Consider the following 24,246-nt stretch of genomic DNA (forward strand, 5'->3'; position numbering starts at 1 on the left):
CAATGTTGGAATATTGACTGCTGATATTAATATTCTTCTATTGTTTGGAATATTACTTTACTCTTTTTCTTTGCTCAAATGAACAGGATGAAAGTGTCTTTAATTGTCACTACTATCTATATATAATTATGTATATAATAATATTCCATTCTTCACCTTCATTACCGCTTGATTTAACTCTCATCTTATTTTATCCAGAGGGAACTTGACCATAAAATAGATGGCTGCACGTCAATAAACTGTCACTAAACTTCAATAAAACTAAATATATCATATTTGGGGGTTGTAAAATTGTAAAAAACAAATTATGATGGATAATATCACATTTTTAGGAGTTAATATAGATGAAGTAAGCTGGACACTACATGTAAGTCATATAAAGAAAACATTAAAAAATGGAGTGCGTTACTAAATAGAACAAAATACATACTTACAAATATTAACTACAATTATTGTACCCAACTTTAGTTGAAGCATACATTGTTTATTGCATAAAAGTCTGGGGACATACATATAAAACAATCACACATCAATCATCATATTACACAAGAAAGTAATAAAGACAATTAATAGAATGGATTCTAGAGACCCAACAAATTATTCACAAAGTCATACATTTTAAAAGTAAATGATCTTATATAAAACACAACTGCTCAAATGTTGTATAAAGTAAATAATTATATGCTTCCAGAAGTGGTCCAGAAGATGTTTCAGATGTGAACCAGTAAATATGAACTAAGAGGGATTTATGTGTACTCAAAAGCAAAGGTATGAACACATGTAAAACAAATATGTACATCATATATAAGAGTTCATCTATGGAATCATCTACAATTAGAAAATAAAATATGTAACACTTCATTATTTAAAAAAACATATATAAAACACTATTATGAATACGTATAATAGTGAATTATGAATATCTACACTTAAAATGTTAATTGTATGTAACATATTTTATGTACTGTTTATTCTCACCTTTTCAGTCAAACTGTTGTGTTCATTTTAAAGTACACAAATGTGTGTATTAACTCATGTACTTGACTGAAATAAAAGCACTAATCTGAAGTCTCTAATCTATAAATGTTAGAATCATATTAAAAAGATTGTGTTGCACACACACAACAATGTCAGACATGTTATATGTGCTGATGTTGCTAGAAAATCAAAGTTAAAGTCTTGACAGTTTATTTCAAATTCTGCAGTTTCATTTGCTGCTGCTGTTCTCACCAGCACACTAGTGTTTTAGTGAGATTGTAAAAACATACCTCGAGGTCGGATGGCTGCGGTGAACACGCCAGTGTCTCAGAGAGAAGCCAAGGAGCCAAGCTCACAGCTGCTGCAGGACGACGAATAATCCAATGATTTCTCCGGTAAGATATATATCACAATTTCCCCATCCAAAAACATGCTGGTTGACGTAGAGAAAACATGTTCGCTTGACCGCTCTGTGTTAAAAACAAACAAAGAAACACCGGCTGTGTTTCGGTGCTAAAGGCAGCTGCAATCCACCGCTTTCCACCAACAGCATTCTTCTTTATAGTCTCCATTATTGAATGAACAAATTGCAAAAGATTCAGCAACACAGGTGTCCAAAATACTTTGTAATTGCGCGATGAAAAGAGACGACTTTTAGCCGTGTTTGGTGCTACGCTAATATGTCCCCTCCAACAGGTGACGTCACGCGTATGCGTCATCATTCCGCGACGTTTTTAACAAGTAACTCGAGAGAAATTTAAAGGGTAACATTATCACAATTTCAGAAGGGTTAAAACCAATAAAAATCAGTTCCCAATGGTTTATTTTATTTTTTGAAGCTTTTTTCAAAATGTTATCCATCATGGATTATCCCGAAAAAAGGTTTTAAAGTGCCTGATTTTCGCTATCTGTAAATCCACCGTCCATTTTCCTGTGACGTCACATATTGACGCCAATACAAACAAACATGGCGGATAGAACAGGAAGATATAGCGACATTAGCACGGATTCAGACGTGGATTTCAGCAGATTCAACAGATTACGAATGTTTTGAAACGGATGGTTGGAGTGTGGAGGCAGATAGCGAAAGCGAAATTGAAGAAGAAACTGAAGCTATTGAGCGAATAGCTATTGAAGCTATTCGGCGATCGCCTTCTAACCAACGATTGCATCTTTTGACCACTGGAGCAATTTAAATCCATCGATTGGTAAATGTTTGTTTGGCATAACATGTGGGTGGAGGGAAAGGCTGGAGGCAAATATAGCTACAAATGTACATACAGCTAGCCTAAATAGCATGTTAACATCGATTAGCTACCAGTCAGGCCGTGACCAAATATGTCCGATTAGCACATAAGTCAATAACATCAACAAAACTCACCTTTGTGATTTCGTAGACTTTATCGTTGGAAATGCATCTGCTTTGAGTGTCGCAGGATAGCCACACATCTCTGTGCCATGTCTGTCATAGCATCGCCGGTAAAATGTGCAGAACAAACAAGGGACTTTCGCATCTTTTGACCACTGGTGTACTTGAATCCGTCGATTGGTGTGTGTTTGTTTGGCATTAAATGTGGGTGGAGGGAAAGGCTGGATGCAAATATAGTTACAAATGAGGCATAACGATGCAATATGTACATACAGCTAGCCTAAATAGCATGTTAGCGTCGATTAGCACGCCATGCTAATCGATGCACACTCCACGTAAGTCACCTTTAATCCGTCCCTGTTCATGTTGTTACACCCTCCAACAACACACCGACGAGGCATGATGTCTCCAAGGTACGGAAAACAGTCGAAAAAACGGAAAATAACAGAGCTGATTTGACTTGTGTGTGTAATGTGTTTGAAAAAATGGCGGATTGCTTCCCATTGTAACGTCACAGGTGAAAGGTCATTGCTCCGACAGCAAACAATTGAAAGGCGTTTAAATCGCCAAATTCACCCTTTTAGAGTTCCGAAATGGGTTAAAAAAACATATGGTCTTTTTTCTGCAACATCAAGATATATATTGATACTTACATATGTCTGCTGATAATGTTCCCCTTTAAAATTGCAATTCAGTAAAGTAAAAAGGCCGTATTGGCATGTGTTGCAATGTTAATATTTCATCATGGATATGTAAACGATCAGACTGCGTGGTCGGTAGTAGTGGCTTTCAGTAGGCCTTTAAATTTAACAGTAGAAGATGAGAGGCACTACATACAACATCAAATATACATTCATATTAAACATGCTGTGTTTTTAAAGTACATTTAGCACAATCACTAAGTGTTTTTAAATCCCTGCAGCTTCCATGACTGTTACACACTTGTGTTTACTGACCTGATAACTTATGCACAAACAGTTGAACTAAATGGTTTTTCTCCAGTGTGTTCTCATGTGTGTGGTCATGACAAGCTTTGTGGAGAAATGCTTCTTGCAAACAGGGCAGATAAAAGGTTTCTCTCCAGTATGTGTTCTCATGTGTGCGGTCATGTTAGGCTTCGTGGAGAAAGTCTTCTTACAAACAGATCAAGTCAAAGGTTTCTCTCCAGTATGTGTTCTCATGTGTGAGGACATGTTAGACTTTGTGGAGAAACTCTTCTTACAAACAGAACAAGTAAAAGGTTTCTCTCCAGTGTGTGTCCTCATGTGTATGGAGATGTCAGGCTTTCTGGAGAAAGACTTCTTACAAACAGAGCAAGTAAAAGGTTCCTCTCCAGTATGTGTTCTCATGTGTGTGATCATATGTTGCGTTGTGGAGAAACGCTTCTTACAAACAGAGCAAGTCAAAGGTTTCTCTCCAGTATGTGTTTTAATGTGTGAGGACATGTTAGACTTTGTGGAGAAACTCTTCTTACAAACAGAACAAGTAAAAGGTTTCTCTCCAGTGTGTGTTCTCATGTGTATGGAGATGTCAGGCTTTCTGGAGAAACATTTCTTGCAAATAGAGCAAGTAAAAGGTTTTTCTCCAGAATGTGTTCTCATGTGTGTGACCATATTTTGCTTTGTGGAGAAACGCTTCTTACAAACAGAGCAAGTCAAAGGTTTCTCTCCAGTATGTGTTCTCATGTGTGAGGACATGTTAGACTTTCTGGAAAAATTCTTCTTACAAACAGAGCAAGTAAAAGGTTTCTCTCCGGTGTGTGTTCTCATGTGTCTGGTCATGGCAGGCTTAATGGAAAAACTCTTCTTACAGACAGAGCAAATAAAAGGTTTCTCTCCAGTATGTATTCTCATGTGTATTGTAATATAACTCTTGTGTCTAAATGATTTCCCACATTCAGAGCAGTCAAAGTGTTTGTTGTTAGTGTGATGTCTCGTATCACCTTTAGAGTCATTTTTACTCTTCAAAGGTTTTTGGATGTGGTCACTGTGATCAGAAGAGTCTGACATCATGTGGTCCATGTCTGACAGTGGAGCAAAGATGCTGTCTGGTTCTGACTTTATATGTTCACAATGCTCTCCATCAGCTTCTGTGATGTGTTGACTTACAAGCTCCGCCCCTCTGTTCTCCTCACTTTGACAGTGATGAAGCTGTAAGGACTGAGCTTCAGCTTCATCATTATCCTCCACCAACATTTGAAGCTGCTTCGACAGTTCCTCCTCTTCCTCTTTAATGTGGGAGGGGGTCTGTAGCTCCTTCTGTCCCACACTGGAGCTCCACTCCTGCTGCTTGGAGGGGATCTCTTCATGACTCTCTGCTGACACCTGCTGGACGTCTGCAGAACATAAAACACAAATGAGGTGTTACTGTATAGAAGTTTGCAGTATTCAAACTATTCACATGTGAGCTAGGCCAAACAGACAGTGCTGGGCAAGCGACCTGGAAAATGTAGTAAGCTAAGCTACAAGTTACTCCCAATTAAATGTAGCTAAGCTATCCTCAGAGAATTGTAGCAAGCTACACTACACGCTACACTGCAAAAGCAGCGTAAAAATACCCATCATCTCAAACAGGTAAATTCCCAAACAAAATGAAAATAGCTAAAATTGCACCAATTTATCAGAATGGAGACAAACACCAATTTACAAATTATAGACCTGTTTCTTTACTTCCACAATTTTCTAAAATCATTGAAAAACTGTCAGATTAGAGAGTTCCACAAACAAACATAAAATATTAGATGAGAACCAATATGGATAGAGAGCTAATATTTCAACTTCGATGGCTGTAATAGAAAAGACAGAAGAAATGACCAATGCAATTGATAGTAAAAAAAAAAAAATATGTGGCAGCAGTGTTTATTGATCCAACTAAAGCATTTCACACTATTAATCACAATATTTTAATCAAAAAACTATACTGGTATGGCATCAGAGGGTTGGTCTTAAACTGGATTAGAAGTTATTTAACCAACAGGAAACAATACGTGAAGCCGGGCGAACACACTTCTACAACACTAAATATATCCTGTGGTGTACCTCAAGGATCAAAACCAGGACCAACATGGTTCAAGCTTTATATAAATGACATTTGTAAAGTTATAAAATATTTAAAATTAGTATTATTTGCGGATGATACAACAGTGTTTTGTTCAGGAGAGAACACACAGAAGATAATACAAATAATAACAGATGAAATGAACAAATTAAAAAGATGGTTTGACAAAAACAGACTATCATTGAATTTCAGTAAAACTAAAATAATGCTATTTGGTAAAAGTAGGAAAGAAGTGTCAAACACAAATACAAATAGACGGAATAGAAATTGAAAGAGTAAATGAAAGCAAATTTCTAGGTATAATGATTGATGATAAAATGAACTGAAAATCTCATGTAAAAAATTTACAACATAAAGTAGCAAGAAACACGGCAATAATGAATAAAACTAAACATGTTTTGGCCCAAAAATCACGTCATATTCTCTACTGCTCACTAGTGTTACCATATCTGAGTTACTGTGCAGAAAAATGGGGAAATGTTGTATGTGTGATGTATCATGTTGTATGCATGTATGTGTGATGTATCATGTTGTATGTGTGATGTATCATGTTGTATGTGTGATGTATCATGTTGTATGTGTGATGTATCATGTTGTATGCATGTATGTGTGATGTATCATGTTGTATGCATGCATGTGTGATGTATCATGTTGTATGTGTGATGTATCATGTTGTATGCATGTATGTGTGATGTATCATGTTGTATGCATGCATGTGTGATGTATCATGTTGTATGCATGCATGTGTGATGTATCATGTTGTATGCATGCATGTGTGATGTATCATGTTGTATGCATGCATGTGTGATGTATCATGTTGTATGCATGCATGTGTGATGAATCATGTTGTATGTGTGATGTATCATGTTGTATGCATGTATGTGTTATGTATCATGTTGTATGTGTGATGTATCATGTTGTATGCATGTATGTGTGATGTATCATGTTGTATGCATGTATGTGTAATGTATCATGTTGTATGCATGCATGTGTGATGTATCATGTTGTATGCATGCATGTGTGATGTATCATGTTGTATGCATGCATGTGTGATGTATCATGTTGTATGCATGCATGTGTGATGTATCATGTTGTATGCATGCATGTGTGATGTATCATGTTGTATGCATGCATGTGTGATGAATCATGTTGTATGTGTGATGTATCATGTTGTATGTGTGATGTATCATGTTGTATACATGCATGTGTGATGTATCATGTTGTATGCATGAATGTGTGATGTATCATGTTGTATGTGTGATGTATCATATTGTATACATGCATGTGTGATGTATCATGTTGTATACATGCATGTGTGATGTATCATGTTGTATGTGTGATGTATCATGTTGTATACATGCATGTGTGATGTATCATGTTGTATGCATGCATGTGTGATGTAGGGCTGTGCGATATATGGAATATACTCCATATATTGTGGGTTTGTCTCTGTGCGATATAGAAAATGACTATATTGTCAGTATTGGAGTATAGATTCTCACGCAGTTGCTTTTAGCCGCGGGCATTACACTACATCCTCTTCTCACTCCTTGTCTGTCCTTCTCACAGAGACATAAAACAAGCGCACCTTCTCACATACGTCACATACTGTAGCGTGTGCAACGTCATACGCCCTCGCAGAGCAGACAGGTAGCGGCATTATAACGTTAGCTGTGGTGCTAACGGGGTGGTGCTAGTGGTAATACGAGAGAAAGAAGGTGCTAGTCTGGTAACAAATGAAGGAATAATTAATTCCCAAGAAAAGCAGCACAGAGTCCATTGTCTGGCGGTGGTTTGGCTTCAAAAGGGAAGATGTTGAAAAGACAACCGTAATATGTCAAGTATGCGGCAAAAGCGTTGCTACAAAAAGTTGCAGCACTGCTAATGTGTAGCATCATTTGAAAAGTCACCCGCTAGAGAATGAGGAGTGCTTGAAACTCTGCATGTCAACATCTCAGTTTGGTGCCACACCCACAAAATGCCCAAGCAACCATTTCCACATGAACCCCATATGAAAAAACTGGTCAACAACAGAAGGAGATAACGTCCGTAGGAACCTACCACATAGCGAAGGACATACACTATTTGATTTCCTATTATGCAGCACATTTTTATTTGACACTTATTGATATATCTTGTGTGACATCATGCACAAAAGTGCACTTTATTTGTTTTAAACTATTGTAGTGGTGTTCTGTACAACAAGTGCACTTTAATATAGTGTTGTTTTGATAAGTCATCTTAGTGACATCATGCACAAAAGTGCACTCATAGCTTGTTTTAAAATGTCTCTGACAATCTTGCACTTTTTGCTTTGGAAATGACATGAATGTTTGTGCCACTGCTTAATAACTGTTTAATAAATACACTTTTGCTAATTTGACTTAGTTGTGGTTTCCCTCTCTTCATGAAAGTTTAAAAGTAGCATATATGAATGCAGTATGAAGAAGAATGTTTGAATGTAGACACATAGAATTATCATACTGCTGTGATTATATGCATCAAGTGTTCATTCAAGGCTAAGGCAAAATATCCACATATATATGCTGTATCGTGATGTGGACTAAAAATATTGAGATATTAATAAAAGGCCATATCGCCCAGCCCTAGTTAGAATGTGATTTATTTTTTTTTATATATCCACCATCATGTCTTTTATAATGATTGTGAACGATAGAAAAATTCCTCAAAAAAGTGCAGTTCCCCTCTAAATTCCAATGATTAGATTTAAGACTTGAAGTGTATGAGCATGAAGTGATGAAGCCTACTTGGATGAGAGGACAAAGGTCTTGTAAGACAAAGTGAAGAGTCCAGTTGTGATGGATTGAATGCCCTGAGAATAAAATGTTGTGCTTACTTGGACTGTGATGAAGCTGTGAGGACTCAGGTGGTTTGTCTTCATGCTCTTCAGTCTTCACAGAGACAACAGTCAGTGGAAACTTGCTGACATCAGCCTCCTCCTGCCCTACAGGACACTCTCCCTCCTGACTCATCCACACTTCCTCCTCTTCCTCTTTAATGTGGGGGGGCTGTGGTATCTCCTCTTCCTCTTTAGTGTGAGGGGGCTGCTGAACGTCTGTTGGGTAAATAAGTAAATAAGATAAAGAGAGAATAGAAATAGTTTTGAACTGACACTGTTAACATAATGACATTACTTGTGTTCTTTTGTGTGTTGTGTTAAAAGTGTGTAGCAAAAACAACCAATAAAAACACAGGAAATACCCAATTGTTTCCTAAAATAATTCAAAAGTGGTACAGTGAGTACACAAACAGACTTGGAAATTTGATGCGGGGCAATTTGAAAAGTTTTTATAAATACGAGGCAGCATTGATTGAAGCATTCTTAACTTCACTGATGTAAAGTGGGTAAATATTGTTTTGTGTATACGGTCTATGACACCTAAACTTTATCTGTAAACTTAACCATATTATTTTAATGCCATAGTTATTACTATAACTAAAATATCCTGGAAATTCAAAAAATCTAATTCCGAAATCACTGCAAAAACATTCATGGTATGTTTTTGTGATCATGCAAAATATTTTTTGGTGGTCAGTTTGTTGGAACTTTCACCAAAAACATGGAGATACTCCATAAAACATTATGGAGTATCTCCATCAACAATTCCTCTTTAGGAATTGGAGACCATCTACGACACGCTGAAGGAAAGTCAGTCACCTTTATGTTCTTTTAATAATTCAAGTTTTGACTACTTTAGTTATTGAAAATAATTGTTTATGTTCACTTATTGATACTTGTAAGTCAGATTTAGGAAGTGAAATTATAACTTTAATTAGATTTGTTTACAGTACAAAATGTATTTAGTGACTGTGTGAGTTTTATGTAAACATGTTGATACAGGTTTACTTCTTGGGGACTGGAATACTGATATGTCCTGAAAGGATGCACCCATTTTTAAAACCTTCACTAAACTGTGCCACCAACATTGTCTCACTTAGCTCATTAAGCAAACTACCAGAGTGAGTGAGTCCTTTTAAACCTTCATAGACCTCCTTGTTACTTCTGACCAGTCTCAAATCACCACGAGTGGAACTACTGTGTGCGGCTTAAGTGATCATTCCATCATTTTCTGTACCCATGAAGAACAGAACCGAGGCTAACGGCCACAAAACAAGAGAAGCTAGAATCCTCAGGATCTAGACTAGCAAGGCTTTCAATGACAAACTGCCGAAATAAGACTTGCCTCGGTACTTGCAAGTACACAGGTCTTTGGGTCAATTCCTAACCTCAGAAAAGTAGATAACTTCACAGTCAAAGTGGGTGACAATATTATAACAAACAAAAATGAGATTACCTATCTTGGTTGCATCGTAGAGACTAATCTCTCCAGTGAAAAAATGACTACTAAGGTGGTCAAAGAATCAACCAATGAATTCTGTTCTTACTAGTGTTGTCCCGATACCAATATTATAGTACCGGGACCTATACCAAAATGTATTTCGATACTTTTCAATACTTCTCTGAATAAACGGGACCACAAAAAAAGTACATTATTGGCTTTATTTTAACAAAAAATCTTAGGTTACATTAAACATATGATTCTTATTGAAAGTTTTTCCTAAATAAAATAGTGAACATACTAGACAACTTGTCTTTTAGTAGTAAGTAAACAAACAAAAGCTCCTAATTTAGTCTGCTGAAATGTGCAGTAACATATTGTGTCATTAATATTCTATGACTTTGTCAAAAATTATTAAGGAAAAGTGGTAGAAAATTGATTATTCATCTCCTTGTTCATTTAATATTAATATCTACTTTTTTTTGTTTGTTTTAACATGTGCTATCTACGCTTCCGTTAAAATGTAATAATCACTTTTTTTTCTGTTGTTTGGATACTTTACATTAGTTTTGGACGATACCACAAATTTGGGTATCAATCCGATATCAAGTAATTACAAGATCATACATTGGTCATATTCAAAGTCCTCATGTCTCCGGGGACATATTTCCTGAGTTTATAATCATAATATAAATTAAAAAAAAGAAAAAAAGAAAGATGTGATGCCAAAAAATATTGATGTAATCATAGCAGTTGTACACTTTAGAGGCGGTATAGTACCGAATATGAATAATGCAGCTGAGATAGGCTCCTCAAGCACCCACTGAGAAAGGGAAAAGCGGTAGAAAATGGATGGATGGATAGTATCGCAGAACTATACTAATACCGGTATACCGTACAACCTTACATGGAAAGATCACCCCGCCGGTGGGTACAAATACACTTAAGACCAACACAAGTCCATTTTAACCCCACTTTGACTACAAAGTTCATGTTTGGTACCGTGAGGCCTTAAAAGCCCTGAAAAACAAACTCCAGACAGCCCAAAACCAAATGATTGGGCTTCTACTCAACCGTCCATATAAGACTCACCTTGCAGCCAACCATTTCCTTAACGTGGGGAGGCTCTTGGTATCTGACAGAGTACATCTTCTTGCAGTTGGTCTGGTGTAGAAGATACACCCTACCACTAAAATACCCATTTACCTGTCTAGATACTTCAAAATATATTCACCATTATAAAACCAGGTAGTTGTACAAATCACATTCAACCCAGATTTCACTCCAAAAAAGGTTCTAATTTGTTTGCCTGCAATACCACCAACATGTGGAACTCCCTATCAAAAAGAAAACACATTACATGTTGTGGCTACTCGTACCTGGGAATAAACAAAGCCTTTTACCTATTTGAAATTATATTTCCATTTACTTTCTTACAGTATTTGTGTCTATTTTCTACATAGTACTGTGTTGTGTAAATTAAAAAAAATACTTCAACAAAATCAAGCCCAGGCTTTCTTGCAGCAGTGAATGTGTACCGTGATGAAAGTGTACCCTTTCCTATGCAAACTTTTCATAACTCCTTCAATCAATCAATCACACATTGTTACAAACTGAGAGGAACATCAACCTCAAACTGTCTCCTTTTCATGAAGAATCTAAATCAAAGCATTGCATCATCCCCACAAGACAAAGCATCTTCTGTTGAAAAAGAGTGTTAATTATCAAATATAAAGTTAGTAAAGATGTGAGCGTAAGAAGTCAACAAACCTGTTCTGTGTAACACAACTTGAATTTTCTTGAAAACAGCGTCCAGTAGTTGATATTCTCGCTCATTCTCCTCTTTTTTTGGTCAAAATTCCTCTGCATACTTAGCTATGGTTCTTTCACACATTTTCACACAATCACAACACTTTACTCTCACATTAGATCTCTACTTAGCGATGTGTTGATAACATCCGTGTCATGCCTGTAAATCAGGTTTATGTTTGGTCATGTTTTGTTTTGTTTTTGGACTCTTGCTTCACATTTTGCACTTCCTGGTTTTGTTTGTTTCCATGCCAACCCATTAGTTTCCACCTGGTCCCCTTAGTCACGCCCCGATTCTCAGCCTCTCACACCTGGTTCTAATTACCACAGCAGTATTTAAGTCATTTATTTTCCTTTCCTCGGCCTGGCTTCTTTACCTACTGGACTGTGTTGAATACTCATGACCACGCACCTACCTTTCCTTGCCGGACCCTCATGCTTTGCCACGCTGTTTGTTTGACCACGCCACGTAAGACTTCTTTGTTTATATGCCTCAGTGCTAGTTTTTGGTTTGCCATGTGCCTTTTATAGTATCTTCTGTTTGTTTTGTAGATAGTATTGCCATTGTGCTGTTTTTGTTCTAAGTTTTACCATGGATTATTATCCGCCATCGAGCGTGCTTTTTGTTTTGCCTTTTCTGTATTATAGTGTATAAATAAAAACCATGTACTTACATTCAATTCTCGCCCGTTCGAATCATCCTTTGCGTAGAAGAAGCGAAATAAATCCATGTCACAGTCCTGACAGTCCGTGTCTTTTTGTTAGCAGCTAACAAGCTAAGCTAACTAGCGAGCTAAGCTAACTTACAAGCAAAGTAAGCACGAGAAGCGGCACAGTGCTTCTAGCGCATCGAGACGACTTTATCCTTAATGAAAGAATCAAATATGTATTTTATACGACGTAGATATTTCAAACTGGATAACAAATAATAAGACTGACTTACTAGCGTCTTGCTCACGTCTTTCTCCGTCGATGTGCTTTCACGACAGTTAGCACACTTGACGTTACAAGGCAGTACTGCTCTGTTCTGCTGCCTTCCGTTTACCCCGGAAGCTGTGAATGACGTCACAGCCGAGTGGACGAAGAGGTAGCTCTATATAAGATATTGCGTGCTGCCACTGTTACCATGCTTTTCTTTTACGTAATATTTATTTGAACAACAATGTGATATAAAAGAATGTCTTGTTTTTCAAAAATAAATTCAAAGTATATCAAACAAACCTTTAATGTTGGGGTTCAGTGGCGCCCCCCTGCGACATTCATTGTAATGACAAGAGAGAATGCTGTGCTCTTATTTTCACGGAAACCTGGCTTTCGGACAGCATCCCAGACTCTGCTATCCAGCTAGCAACGCACTCAGTCTACCGTGGAGACCGGACAAAGGCTTCAAGAAAGGCAAGAGGCGGCGTCTGTGTTTACGTGAGTAACAGCTGGTGCTCGGACGTACAGGTGGTTGAAAGACACTGCTCGGACAAGCATTTAAGTCTCACCTTAAAACTCATTTGTATACTCTAGCCTTTAAATAGACTCCCTTTTTCGACCAGTTGATCTGCCGTTTCTTTTCTTTTTCTCCTATGTCCCACTCTCCCTTGTGGAGGGGGTCCGGTCCGATCCGGTGGCCATATACTGCTCGCCTGTGTATCAGCTGGGGACATCTCTGCACTGCTGATCCGCCTCCGCTTGGGATGTTTTCCTGCTGGCTCCGCTGTGAACGGGACTCTCGCTGCTGTGTTGGATCCGCTTTGGACTGGACTCTTGCGACTGTGTTGGATCCATTATGGATTGAACTTTCACAGTATCATGTTAGACCCGCTCGACATCCATTGCTTTCCTCCTCTCCAAGGTTCTCATAGTCATCATTGTCACCGACGTCCCACTGGGTGTGAGTTTTCCTTGCCCTTATGTGGGCCTACCGAGGATGTCGTAGTGGTTTGTGCAGCCCTTTGAGACACTAGTGATTTAGGGCTATATAAGTAAACATTGATTGATTGATTGATTGATGGTGAAATGCAGACCTTTTTATCTGCCAAGGGAGTTTAGTGCAGTGTTTATACTGTCTGTTTGCATCCCGCCACAGGCGGACTCCACTACAGCGCTAAATCTGCTGCATGACGTCATCAGTAAACAAGAGACCGCACACCCTGATGCTGCGTTCACGGTAGCTGGGGATTTTAACCACCGCAACCTAAAGAGTGTCCTCCCAAAATACCATCAATATGTGAACTTTACTACGAGGGAGATAAACACCCTGGACCAGGTGTACTGCAACGTGAGGGGAGCCTACAAGGCTGTACCCAGACCACACTTTGGACTATCTGATCACATCTCAGCTTTTCTACATCCAGCGTCCCAAGCAAGCCCCCCCAGTGAGTAAAACTGTTCAAGTTTGGAATGAAGACACTGAACTAGTGCTTCAGGACTGCTTTGGGAGTACAGACTGGGACATGTTTAAAACTGCTGCTCAGAGGGATGACGGTACTGTGGACATAGAGGAATATGCTTCCAGTGTAACTGGCTACATCAGCACATGTGTGCAAAACATTGTTCCCACAAAACAATACAAGATATACCCAAACCAAAAACCCTGGATTAATGTTCGGTCCAAGCTACATGCCCGCTCCACTGCATTTCTCTCAGGCAACGCTGAGGACTACAAGAAGGCCAGATATGACCTGTGTAAATCCATCAGCAAGGCCAAGGGACAATGCAGACTAAAGCTGGAGGGATTCTACTTCAACACAGATTCCCGACGCATGTGGCAAGGCCTGCAACACATCACAGACTACAAGCAGGGGAGCAGGGGGGTCACAAACAGCCAACGCTCACTGCCAGATGAGCTGAATGAGTTCTACGCACGCTTCGAGGTCCTCAACACCAACTAACAGAGAGGGATTCTGACCACGGAGCCCACGCAGGACCCACCGCTCACTAGGACAACAGCAGAGGTACGTACAGTTCTGAAGAAAACAAACCCACGGAAGACAGTCGGCCCAGACAACATCCCTGGCCAGGCCCTCAGGGTGTGTTCATCAGAGCTGGCTGACGTACTTGCTGACATATACAACTTGTCACTAACACAAGCTGTTGTGCCCACCTGCTTCAAGACCACCACCATCGTGCCCCTGCCAAAGAAAAACACTGTGACCTGTCTGTTGCACTCACCCCAATAGTGATGAAGTGCTTCGAGAGGATAGTCATGTCACACATCAAGAAGACCATCCCAGACACACTGGACCCTCTACAGCAGGGGTCACCAACCTTTTTGAAACCAAGAGCTACTTCTTGGGTACTGATTAATGCGAAGGGCTACCAGTTTGATACACACTTAAATAAATTGCCAGAAATAGCCAATTTGCTCAAATTACCTTTAATAAATAAATCTATATATATATGTGGCAGAGGGGTTAGTGCATCTGCCTCACGATACAAAATTCCTGCAGTCCTGGGTTCAAATCCAGGCTCGGGATCTTTCTGTGTGGAGTTTGCATGTTCTCCCCGTACTCCGGCTTCCTCCCACTTCCAAAGACATGCACCTGGGGATAGGTTGATTGGCAACACTAAATGGTCCCTAGTGTGTGAATGTGAGTGTGAATGTTGTCTGTCTATCTGTGTTGGCCCTGCGATGAGGTGGCGACTTGTCCAGGGTGTACCCCGCCTTCCGCCCGATTGTAGCTGAGATAGGCGCCAGCGCCCCCCGCGACCCCGAAAGGGAATAAGCGGTAGAAAACGGATGGATGGATATAAAAAATGGGTATGTCTATCTGTCATTTTGTTGTAATTTTTTTTCTTTTTAAGGAAGTTTTTTTTGTAGAGAATAAATGATTAAAAAACACTTAATTGAACAGTTTAAAAGAGGAGAAAACACGAAAAAATTAAATTTATATTTGGAAAAATAGTTTATCTTTAAAATTCAAATTTCAACCGAAAAAAACTAGCTAATTTGAATATTTTTGAAAAAAATTAAAAAACAATTTATGGAACATCATTAGTAATTTTTCCTGATTAATATTAATTTTAGAATTTTGATGACATGTTTTGAATAGGTTAAAATCCAATCTGCACTTTGTGATATTTTTAACAAAGACAAATAATTATTTCTTCTAGATTTTCCATAAGAAAAATGTTAAAAGAAATTCAAAATATTGATATAAGATATAATTTGATTCTACAGATTTTCTAGATTTGCCAGAATAATTTCTTTGAATTTTAATCATAAGTTTGAAGAAATATTTCACAAATATACTTTGTCGAAAAAACAGAAACTAAAATGAAGAATTATATTAAAATGTATTTATTATTCTTTACAATAAAAAAAAAATACTTGAACATTGATTTAAATTTTCAGGAAAGAAGAGGAAGGAATTGAAAAGGTAAAAAGGTGAATGTGTTTAAAAATCCTCAAATCATTTTTAAGGGTGTATATTTTCTCTAAAATTGTCTTTCTGAAAGTTATAAGAAGCAAAGTAAAAAAATAAATAAATGAATGTATTTAAACAAGTGAAGACCAAGTCTTAAAATATTTTCTTGGATTTTCAAATTCTATTTGAGTTTTGTCTCTCTTAGAAATAAAAAGGTCGAGCAAAGCGAGACCAGCTTGCTAGTAAATAAATACAATTTAAAAAATAGAGGCAGCTCACTGGTAAGTGCTGCTATTTGAGCTATTTTTAGAACAAGCCAGCGGGCGACGCATCTGGTCCTAACAGGCTACCTGGTGCCCGTGGGCACTGCGTTGGTGACCCCTGCTCTACAGTTTGTCTACCGGCAGAATCGGTCCAGTGAGGTTGCAGTCAACCCCGTCATCCACACCACCCTCACCCACGTAGAGGGCAAGGACACCTATGCCAGGCTATTATTCATCGACTACAGCTCTGCTTTTAACACGGTCATCCCACAAAAACTCACTGCTAAACTCATCACTGTTGGTCTGACACCAACTCTCTGTGACTGGGTCCTGAACTTTCTCACAAACCGGCCCCAGTCAGTCAGTATCGGCAACCAGACATCAGACACAAAGGTTCTAAGCATTGGGACCCCCCAAGGCTGCGTGCTGAGCCCCCTATTGTACACCCTCTTCACACACGACTGTGTGGCCTCCCAGAACAACACCACTATCATCAAGTTAGCAGATGATACTACGGTCGTCGGACTGATCACCGGGGGATCTGAGGCAGCGTACAGAAGGGAGTTAGCGGAACTGGTGGCCTGGTGTCAGGATAATAATCTCTCCTTGAACACAGACAAGACCAATGCGATGATTATTGACCCACGGAGAAGGAGTGCACAGTACATTCCTCTGTACATAGGGGGACAAAGGTGGACAGGGTGAAAACCTGTAAATTCCTCGGGACCCACATCAGCGAGGACCTCACCTGGGGACACAACACCCAACAAACAAAAAAGAAAGCCCAGCAGCGACTGTACTTCCTAACAAGGCTGAGAAAATTTGGCATGCCACCCAAAATTCTCAGCGACTTCTATAGAAGTACGGTTGAGACTGTCCTAACCAGCTCAATCACGGTCTGGTATGGAAACTGCACTGCTAAGGACAGGAAGGCACTCCAGCGAGTGATTAAAACTGCTCAGTACATATCAGGAGCAGCCTTCCCCTCACTACAGGACATGTACTCTACCAGGGCCACCAGGAGAGCACACATCATCATCAAGGACAGTACACAGTCTCTTCAGCCTCCTACCATCAGGCAGACCATATAGGAAACTGACATCCAGAACTACCAGACTGACTAACAGTTTCTACCCACAGGCCATCAGGCTTGTGAATGCTAACTCATGAATGCTAGCTTCCCCCAACCCTCCGTCTTTACTTTTGTCTTTTTGAAGAAAAGACAGCTACTTTGACCACAACTGTGAACCATCACTGTAGACACTTTTCACCTTTGATCAATAAAGACACGTTAACTGCTGCTGTGACCCAAGGTCACCTCCATATTTATACTGTTGACTGTCAATCCGAATGTGCAATAATGTTATGTTACTTACTGTGCCTTGTATATACATTTTTATTTTTATTTTTAGCTAAGTACCGTGTGACTTGTGGACTAGCAAAGTAAGATTTTCATTGTACGGCAAACTGTGTGTTTAACTGTGCATATGACAATAAACTATCTTGAATCTTCAATCAAAAAGGGATTTGATGTAATATTTTGATATTTACACATCGCATATTTACACACACGCATTTTACTAGAATGTCCTTATGACCATTAGATATATCAATATCAAGTACCTACTGTACTGTTTACTTGTTGAAATACCATTTTTAGAGCAAATATCTACCCAAATGGCCACTTTGTTGCTGCCAAAAATGTATTTTAAGTAATAGTTTGATATTGACACATCTCATCTCTGCATATTTTACTAGAATACTCTTGTGAGCATTATATATATATATAAATCAAGTACCTACTGTACTGTATACTTGTGGAAATACCCTTTACAAAGCTAAATTATACCGGAACAACCACTCTGCTGCTGCCAAAATTTGATTTCAAGTAATATTTTGATACTGACAAATCTCATCTCTGCATAGTTTACTAGAATACCCTTATGATAAAATAAATGGGTTGTACTTGTATAGCGATTTTCTACCTTCAAGGTACTCAAAGCGCTTTGACACTATTTCCACATTTACCCATTCACACACACATTCACACACTGATGGAGGGAGCTGCCATGCAAGGCACTAACCAGCACCCATAAGGAGCAAGGGTGAAGTGTATTGCTCAGGACACAACGGACGTGACGAAGATGGTAGTAGGTGGGGATTGAACCAGGGACCCTCGGGTTGCGCACGGCCACTCTCCCACTACGCCACGCAGTCCCTATGAGCATTATGAGCATTACATCTATCAAAATCAAGTACCTACTGTACTGTTTACTTGTTGAAATACCCTTTTTAGAGCTAAAAAGTACCCAATTTGCCACTTTACTGCGACCAATAATTGATTCCATATGATATTAACAATAATAACAAAATTGTCAGAATAATTGTATATGAGTTCAGCGCCCCCCACAATCCCAAAAGGGAATAAGCGGTAGGAAATAGATGGATGGAAGTTATAAAAAAACTTTTCTGTTCCATTGAGTTCAGGTCCCCTGCGAGAAGACCAAAGCTGTCTTTCATCTTATCAAACAAAAGGCTTGTAAAACTCCACTGTCTGCAATGGGATGCAACATGGAGGTTTCGGTTTCTTTGATCTATTGACAGCCACAGGAAGACCTTTTCCTGACCTGAGATCTACAAAGCAGAGGGAGCAGACCTTTTCTTTAAACTGTTTACGACCGAGTGCAAAAGCTGTTTACGACCCCCCTCCCTTTAAAAACAGCTGCAGCTATGTAATCAGAAAAGGCCCAAATAAAAGAGGAAGCGTGGAACTCCCTCGTCAGAGCGTGGTGGGAAACTGTACGAAGTTGCAGCCCAGACGTTTCTCCTCATGAGCTAAATTGAATCCTGTCTCTGTTTGATTTCTTTGCTTCTTGTCTTGTCAAATAGATGTCATCGGTGTTTGAACCTGACAAAAATGTCAAAGCATTTCTCTAAAACACAATATTATACATTCTGAAAATGTAAACGATAGCAAGAATATACCTACACATTTCAGAAAATTTCACTCGCAAACACTTTGTTTGGAAGATGTGTACTGCCATTTTTTTTGCCCTTTGAGACGCTTGTGATTTAGGGCTGTATAAATAACATTGACTGATTGATACTGAACAAAAAGGCTAAATAGCTAAATAAAACTGTCACTGAACATCTTAGTGTGATGTCATTCTGTGACAGACAAATGGAACACAGTTTCCACATGGTGAGGACATTGATGGTCTGACTCACTGTCCTACGGATTACCTCAACTTCTGCCTAGACGTGACCTGCCCTGCTAAGACTGTTCAGTGCTACCCTAATGACAAACCCTGGGTAACACAGGAGGTTCAAGCTGTGCTCAACAAGAAGAAAGCTCCCTTCTGGAGTGGAGACAGGGAGGCAATGAGAGCAGCACAGCGGGAGGTGAAAGGACGCGTGAGGAAGACTAAGGACAGCTACAGGAAGAAGCTGGAGCAGAACAACATGATGGAGGTCTGGGAAGGTGTGAAAACCATCACAGGCCACAAGACAAAGACCAGAGCAGTAGGGGGGACAATAGAGAGGGCCAAATGAGATGAAGAACTTCTTCAACCGGTTTAACCAGTACTGTTCTCCCCACCCCCCAATCCTCATTGCATCCACCCCCTTTTCTTCTCCCCCTCCCCAGCCATGGTTGCAACCCCCTCCTCCTCCTCCTCCTCCACCTCTACGCAAACATTAGTCATCTCTGTGGACCAGGTCAGAGGTCAACTGAGGAAGCTGCATCATAGTTTCTGGTGCGCACAAGATACATATCTCAAAAAAAATTGTACCCATGTCCCTTTAGGGGCTCTGTAATTTTTTAAATGATCAGCATGTCATCTTTTATGTGAAATTGTTATTCAAATAAAGATTGCAAAAAAGAAAACTATAGTAGTGACAACATGCAGGAACATAACTGACGTGAAACAAAAAAAATGGAAGTGACCTTGTCTCTGCACACGCGTGCATTGATCATGTCTTCTTGAACCGATCGAGCAGGGATTCTAAAACTGTGGTACGTGTACCACTAGTGGTACACGGGTATCACCTAATGGTACGCCAAATATTATTTCATTTTTTATGTACATTGTTTTATTTTCCAACATGCAAAAACTGTGTTACTGTTCAAACTGTGTGTACTGTTACAGTAACTAAAATATTAAATATACTTGTTAAATAATGTGTCTTCCTTGTTATTAATGAATAATTAAGGCCTACTATGCTACTATATTTTAATGCTGTTCATGATGGTGGTACTTGGAAATCCAAGTATTTTCTGAGTTAGTACTTGGTGAAAAAAGTTTGACAACTACTGATGTAGTGAAGTTGTAAACTAAATTGGCAGACACCATTTTGTTATACCCAAACAGCGTCTGCTCATACATCGCGCTTCCAACGAGATCCCGTTCTTTCCCCCGAGTTAGAAAGTTCCAGAACTGTTCACGTTATACCATCTCATCTCATTGTGCAACATGTGAATGTTTGAAGTGGAACTAAATGTGATCTCTGAAAGGGGTACACATTATTACCAAAGCAGGGCCCCCGTCCACATATACAATACTACTACATATCGTATGAAAGACAACATTATTTTTGTTTTTTTAATTATAAGTGTGCCAAATCACCTATATTTGAACATTATCTAGTGGAAATGACTGCTGTCTGATAATCACATTAATAACACAATAACAATCATGTGTTTGAGTACACCTATTGATAAATTATTAATCAAACACGTCATGTTCATGATGAAATATAAAGTTAGTAAAGATGTGAGAGTAAGAAGTAAACAAACCTGTTCTGTGTAACACAACTTGAGGTTTTTGATGTGGTCGCTCCTTCTCCTCTTTAGTTGGACAAAGTTCCTCCTCGTACTCTGCTATGGTTCTTTCACACATTTTCACACAATCACAACACTTTACTCTCACACTTGATCTTAACTAAGCGATGTGTTGATCAAATCCGCGTCTCTTTGTTAGCGGCTAACAAGCTAAGCTAACTAGCATGCTAAGCTAACTAGCGCGCTCAAACAACGAGCAATCTAAGCGGGCCTAATAATGTCCAAAGTTGAGTGAGATGAGTGGAGTTGATGCTGACACGGAGGATGAATAAAGTGTAGTTAGTAGATGTGCCGAGGCTTAGAAGCGTGTGTGGAGTAAAGGAGGACTTTGCTGCGAGGAGCATATCCTCCACGCATGCGTCACTTAGGGGCGGGGCCAACGAGTCATCGTGATGGGCAAGTCATGAACGATTCATTCTAAATGTATGTTTTCATGGTGTCTACACAAAAAAATCACGGCCACCAATGATCCATCCATCCCTTTATCGACTGTGTGTCCCTTTAGGGATGGCGGGGTGTGCTGGAGCCTATCTCAGCTGCATTCAGGCGGAAGGCGCCGTACACCCTGGACAGGTCGCCATCTCATCGCAGGGCCAACACAGATAGACAGACAAGTATATCAACTGTATTTGACTTTAAATCTGATAAATATCATTCAACAACAACACAATTTGCAGACTGTAATTACTGGTTCGCTGGTTTGCTGGTTTTACTGGAGTAAATTATTATTGTCTATTGTGAGCGAACTGTGGTGCTGAATTTCCCCAGGGATCAATAAAGTACTTTCTATTCTATTCTAAAATTCTGCATCCGAGAGATCACAACCATTGCAGCCATGCGTCCAAAACGTAAGGACAAGCATAAGTAAAGTGTCTGTTATTTTACAATGTAATAATCTATTTAAGAAGAAAGGCCGCCTGTTAACAGCAGAGTGTCAGTGAGGCACACACTCTCAGGAATGCATGGGGGAAAGGTTGGAGACAAGCGGGAAACTCTTAGTTATAGGCCATAAGGTGAACCAGGAAAAAGTGGCTAGAAAGTGATTTTCGTTCCCACGTCCGGGCACTACTCTTTTTTTGCCTACACAATGCCATTGTGGACATTAGGTTAAATGTTCTACGCAAAATATCCTGGCAGTTTTTTTAAGAGCCATAAATGTATAAAAATAGGAATGATAAAAAAACGAAAATCTTATGCAGCTATTTTTTCTTGTAAATATATTTACATTCATTCTGGAAACAGACTCTCTCTAACAAATTGACATTAATGCATATACCTAACATTTGATACAGGTATTTTAGCATTGGTATACTTTAATTTAAATTTAAACCATGAAACATATAAAACAAATGAAAAAAAATGCTTCAAAGTAAGTGAATAGCAACCTGTACAATTGAACATACACATGGTACATTTTGCTTAACAATAATGTTTTATACATTAAAATTTTCAGCAGATAATTTGTTGTAAGAGGAAGTAAAGAAATAAAATAAAATAAAGAACACTTTGGCCCAAAATGGCTGACAACAATCAAAATATCGAATAATGACAAAAAATGGAAATACAACAAAAACTGCATTACAGTTTAGAATCTGTACACAATATGGTATAAAACAATGTTTACATGAACAAAACAATGTGTTGATGTCACAGCAGGTCTTGGGTATTTTTTTTATTATTTTGTCTTAACTTAGCACATTGTTAAAGCCATATCTCAAGAATTATTTGATGGATTTTCCTCAAATTTGGCACAAACTCAAACTATGATTATTATACATGTTAAGGTCAAGTGCACTGTAACCTCACATTCTATTTTTAAAGCATTTCACTTAAGTAATTAAAAAAAAAGAAATAGTAAATACTCTGAGGGATTTTTCTCAAATGGGGCAAAACTCAAATTTTTATTCAAGAACTAACTAAATAAGTGTGAATTTGCGTATTCTGAACGAGGGAGACATTGTTCATCTCTTAGCTTTCACTATCATCAGAACCTCCGACCTTTAGATGCAAAATACATAATGTCTCGACAAACAGATATCACTTTGGAGCGACAGCTGAGCAGCGCTGTTTGAAGTTGTGTACTCTTTTCAAAGATATGGAACTCTTTTCGAAGAAAATCTTTTGAAGACAAGAACAAAGTCACAGGCCAGCATGAAGTAAAGGTATGTAATATATGGCCATATAACAGTGTGTGCACACAAAGACAGCAACAAAAAATCCAATGCATTGGTGGTTAATATTCAATGTTATTGAACCCGATAGTGGGTATTTTCCAGGAGATGTTGTGCATGATTGCAACCCGTTCGTGGGTACATTTAAAATACAAGGTGGTGTTTTATGATTCCTTGTGCAAGCCCGTTCGGGGGTGAGGTTTTGGTTTGAACAAATGCAAATGAATAGTTGCGGTTTTGATGTTTGGTGTTTTGAGTGACATTAACAAGGTTTCCATATATTTGATCTGATTTTGAATTGTGGGTTGTGCATAATCATGGATCCTGGGAAAGGAAAATACAATGCTTTGGAAATGCATGATCATGTGTTAATGGAGTCAAAAGTAACGCATTCAATGTGTTATACAATTAAAGGTCAAATGGAACCCTCACAGGCTGAACTGTCAGAAATGATTGAAAATCAGTCACAACCTGCAGAGATGGAAAAACAGGTGGACACAGATCATACTTACCAACACTCCTGGATTTTCCGGGAGACTCCCGAAATTCAGCGCCTCTCCCGAAAACCTCCTGGGACAATTTTCTCCCGAAATTCAGGCGGAGCTGGAGGCCACGCCCCCTCCAGCTCCATGCGGACCTGAGTGACGTGTATAAAGAGCGTGTCTGCCCAATGATGTTATAACTGTAAAATGATCGAGGGCGAGTTATTGGTTTCTTATGTGGGTTTATTGTTAGGCAGTTTCATTAACGTCCTCCCAGCGTGGTAAAACAACATACAACAACAGCAGTCCGTTTTCGTCTACCGTAAAGCAGTTCGTCTGCCAAACAGCATTGTTGTGAAACTCTTAAACAGGACAATACTGCCATCTACTGCACTTGCATATGGTTAGAAAAAGGATGGACGATTCAACCCTTAACTCAACAATGAGTAAATGAGTGTTATGTGTGTGTAAATGTGTAAATAAATGAACACTGAAATTCAAGTATTTATTTTATATATATATATATATATATATATATATATATGGTGTTTTGTGTTGTGGTTTGTGCAGCCCTTTGAGACACGAGTGATTTAGGGATATATAAATAAACATTGATTG

The 24,246-nt window shown here is 38.9% G+C and overlaps 1 protein-coding gene across 2 annotated transcripts; it reads right to left on the reverse strand.

Annotated features, from left to right (window-relative positions):
• Window positions 1–463: 463 nt before the first annotated feature.
• On the reverse strand, window positions 464–21,344 carry LOC133547750 (gastrula zinc finger protein XlCGF28.1-like). 2 transcript variants are annotated; one of them, XM_061893300.1, is made up of 3 exons: window positions 20,931–21,344; window positions 8,262–8,480; window positions 464–4,682 (listed from the first exon to the last, which is right to left on the reverse strand). In XM_061893300.1, the coding sequence occupies exons 1-3, from the start codon at window positions 21,031–21,033 to the stop codon at window positions 3,493–3,495; spliced, it is 1,512 nt and encodes a 503-aa protein (XP_061749284.1). In that variant the 5' UTR covers window positions 21,034–21,344; the 3' UTR covers window positions 464–3,492. The 2 variants fall into 2 exon arrangements, with proteins under 2 accessions (XP_061749284.1, XP_061749285.1); XM_061893301.1 differs by lacking the exon at window positions 20,931–21,344 and adding an exon at window positions 11,476–12,137.
• Between the last annotated feature and the right edge of the window lie 2,902 nt (window positions 21,345–24,246).

The sequence above is a fragment of the Nerophis ophidion genome, unplaced genomic scaffold (genome assembly GCF_033978795.1).
Source record: "Nerophis ophidion isolate RoL-2023_Sa unplaced genomic scaffold, RoL_Noph_v1.0 HiC_scaffold_175, whole genome shotgun sequence".
Classification (NCBI taxonomy): domain Eukaryota; kingdom Metazoa; phylum Chordata; class Actinopteri; order Syngnathiformes; family Syngnathidae; genus Nerophis; species Nerophis ophidion.

Bases quoted from the DNA above. Each gene is read 5' to 3' on its own strand.
- LOC133547750 (XM_061893300.1), bottom strand. From the start codon at position 21,033: ATGTGTGAAAGAACCATAGCAGAGTACGAGGAGGAACTTTGTCCAACT. The intron at 8,481-20,930 runs GTTTGTTTACTT...TTTACCCAACAG, and splicing joins AGTTGTGTTACACAGAACAG to ACGTTCAGCAGCCCCCTCAC. The intron at 4,683-8,261 runs GTAAGCACAACA...TATGTTCTGCAG, and splicing joins ACAGCTTCATCACAGTCCAA to ACGTCCAGCAGGTGTCAGCA.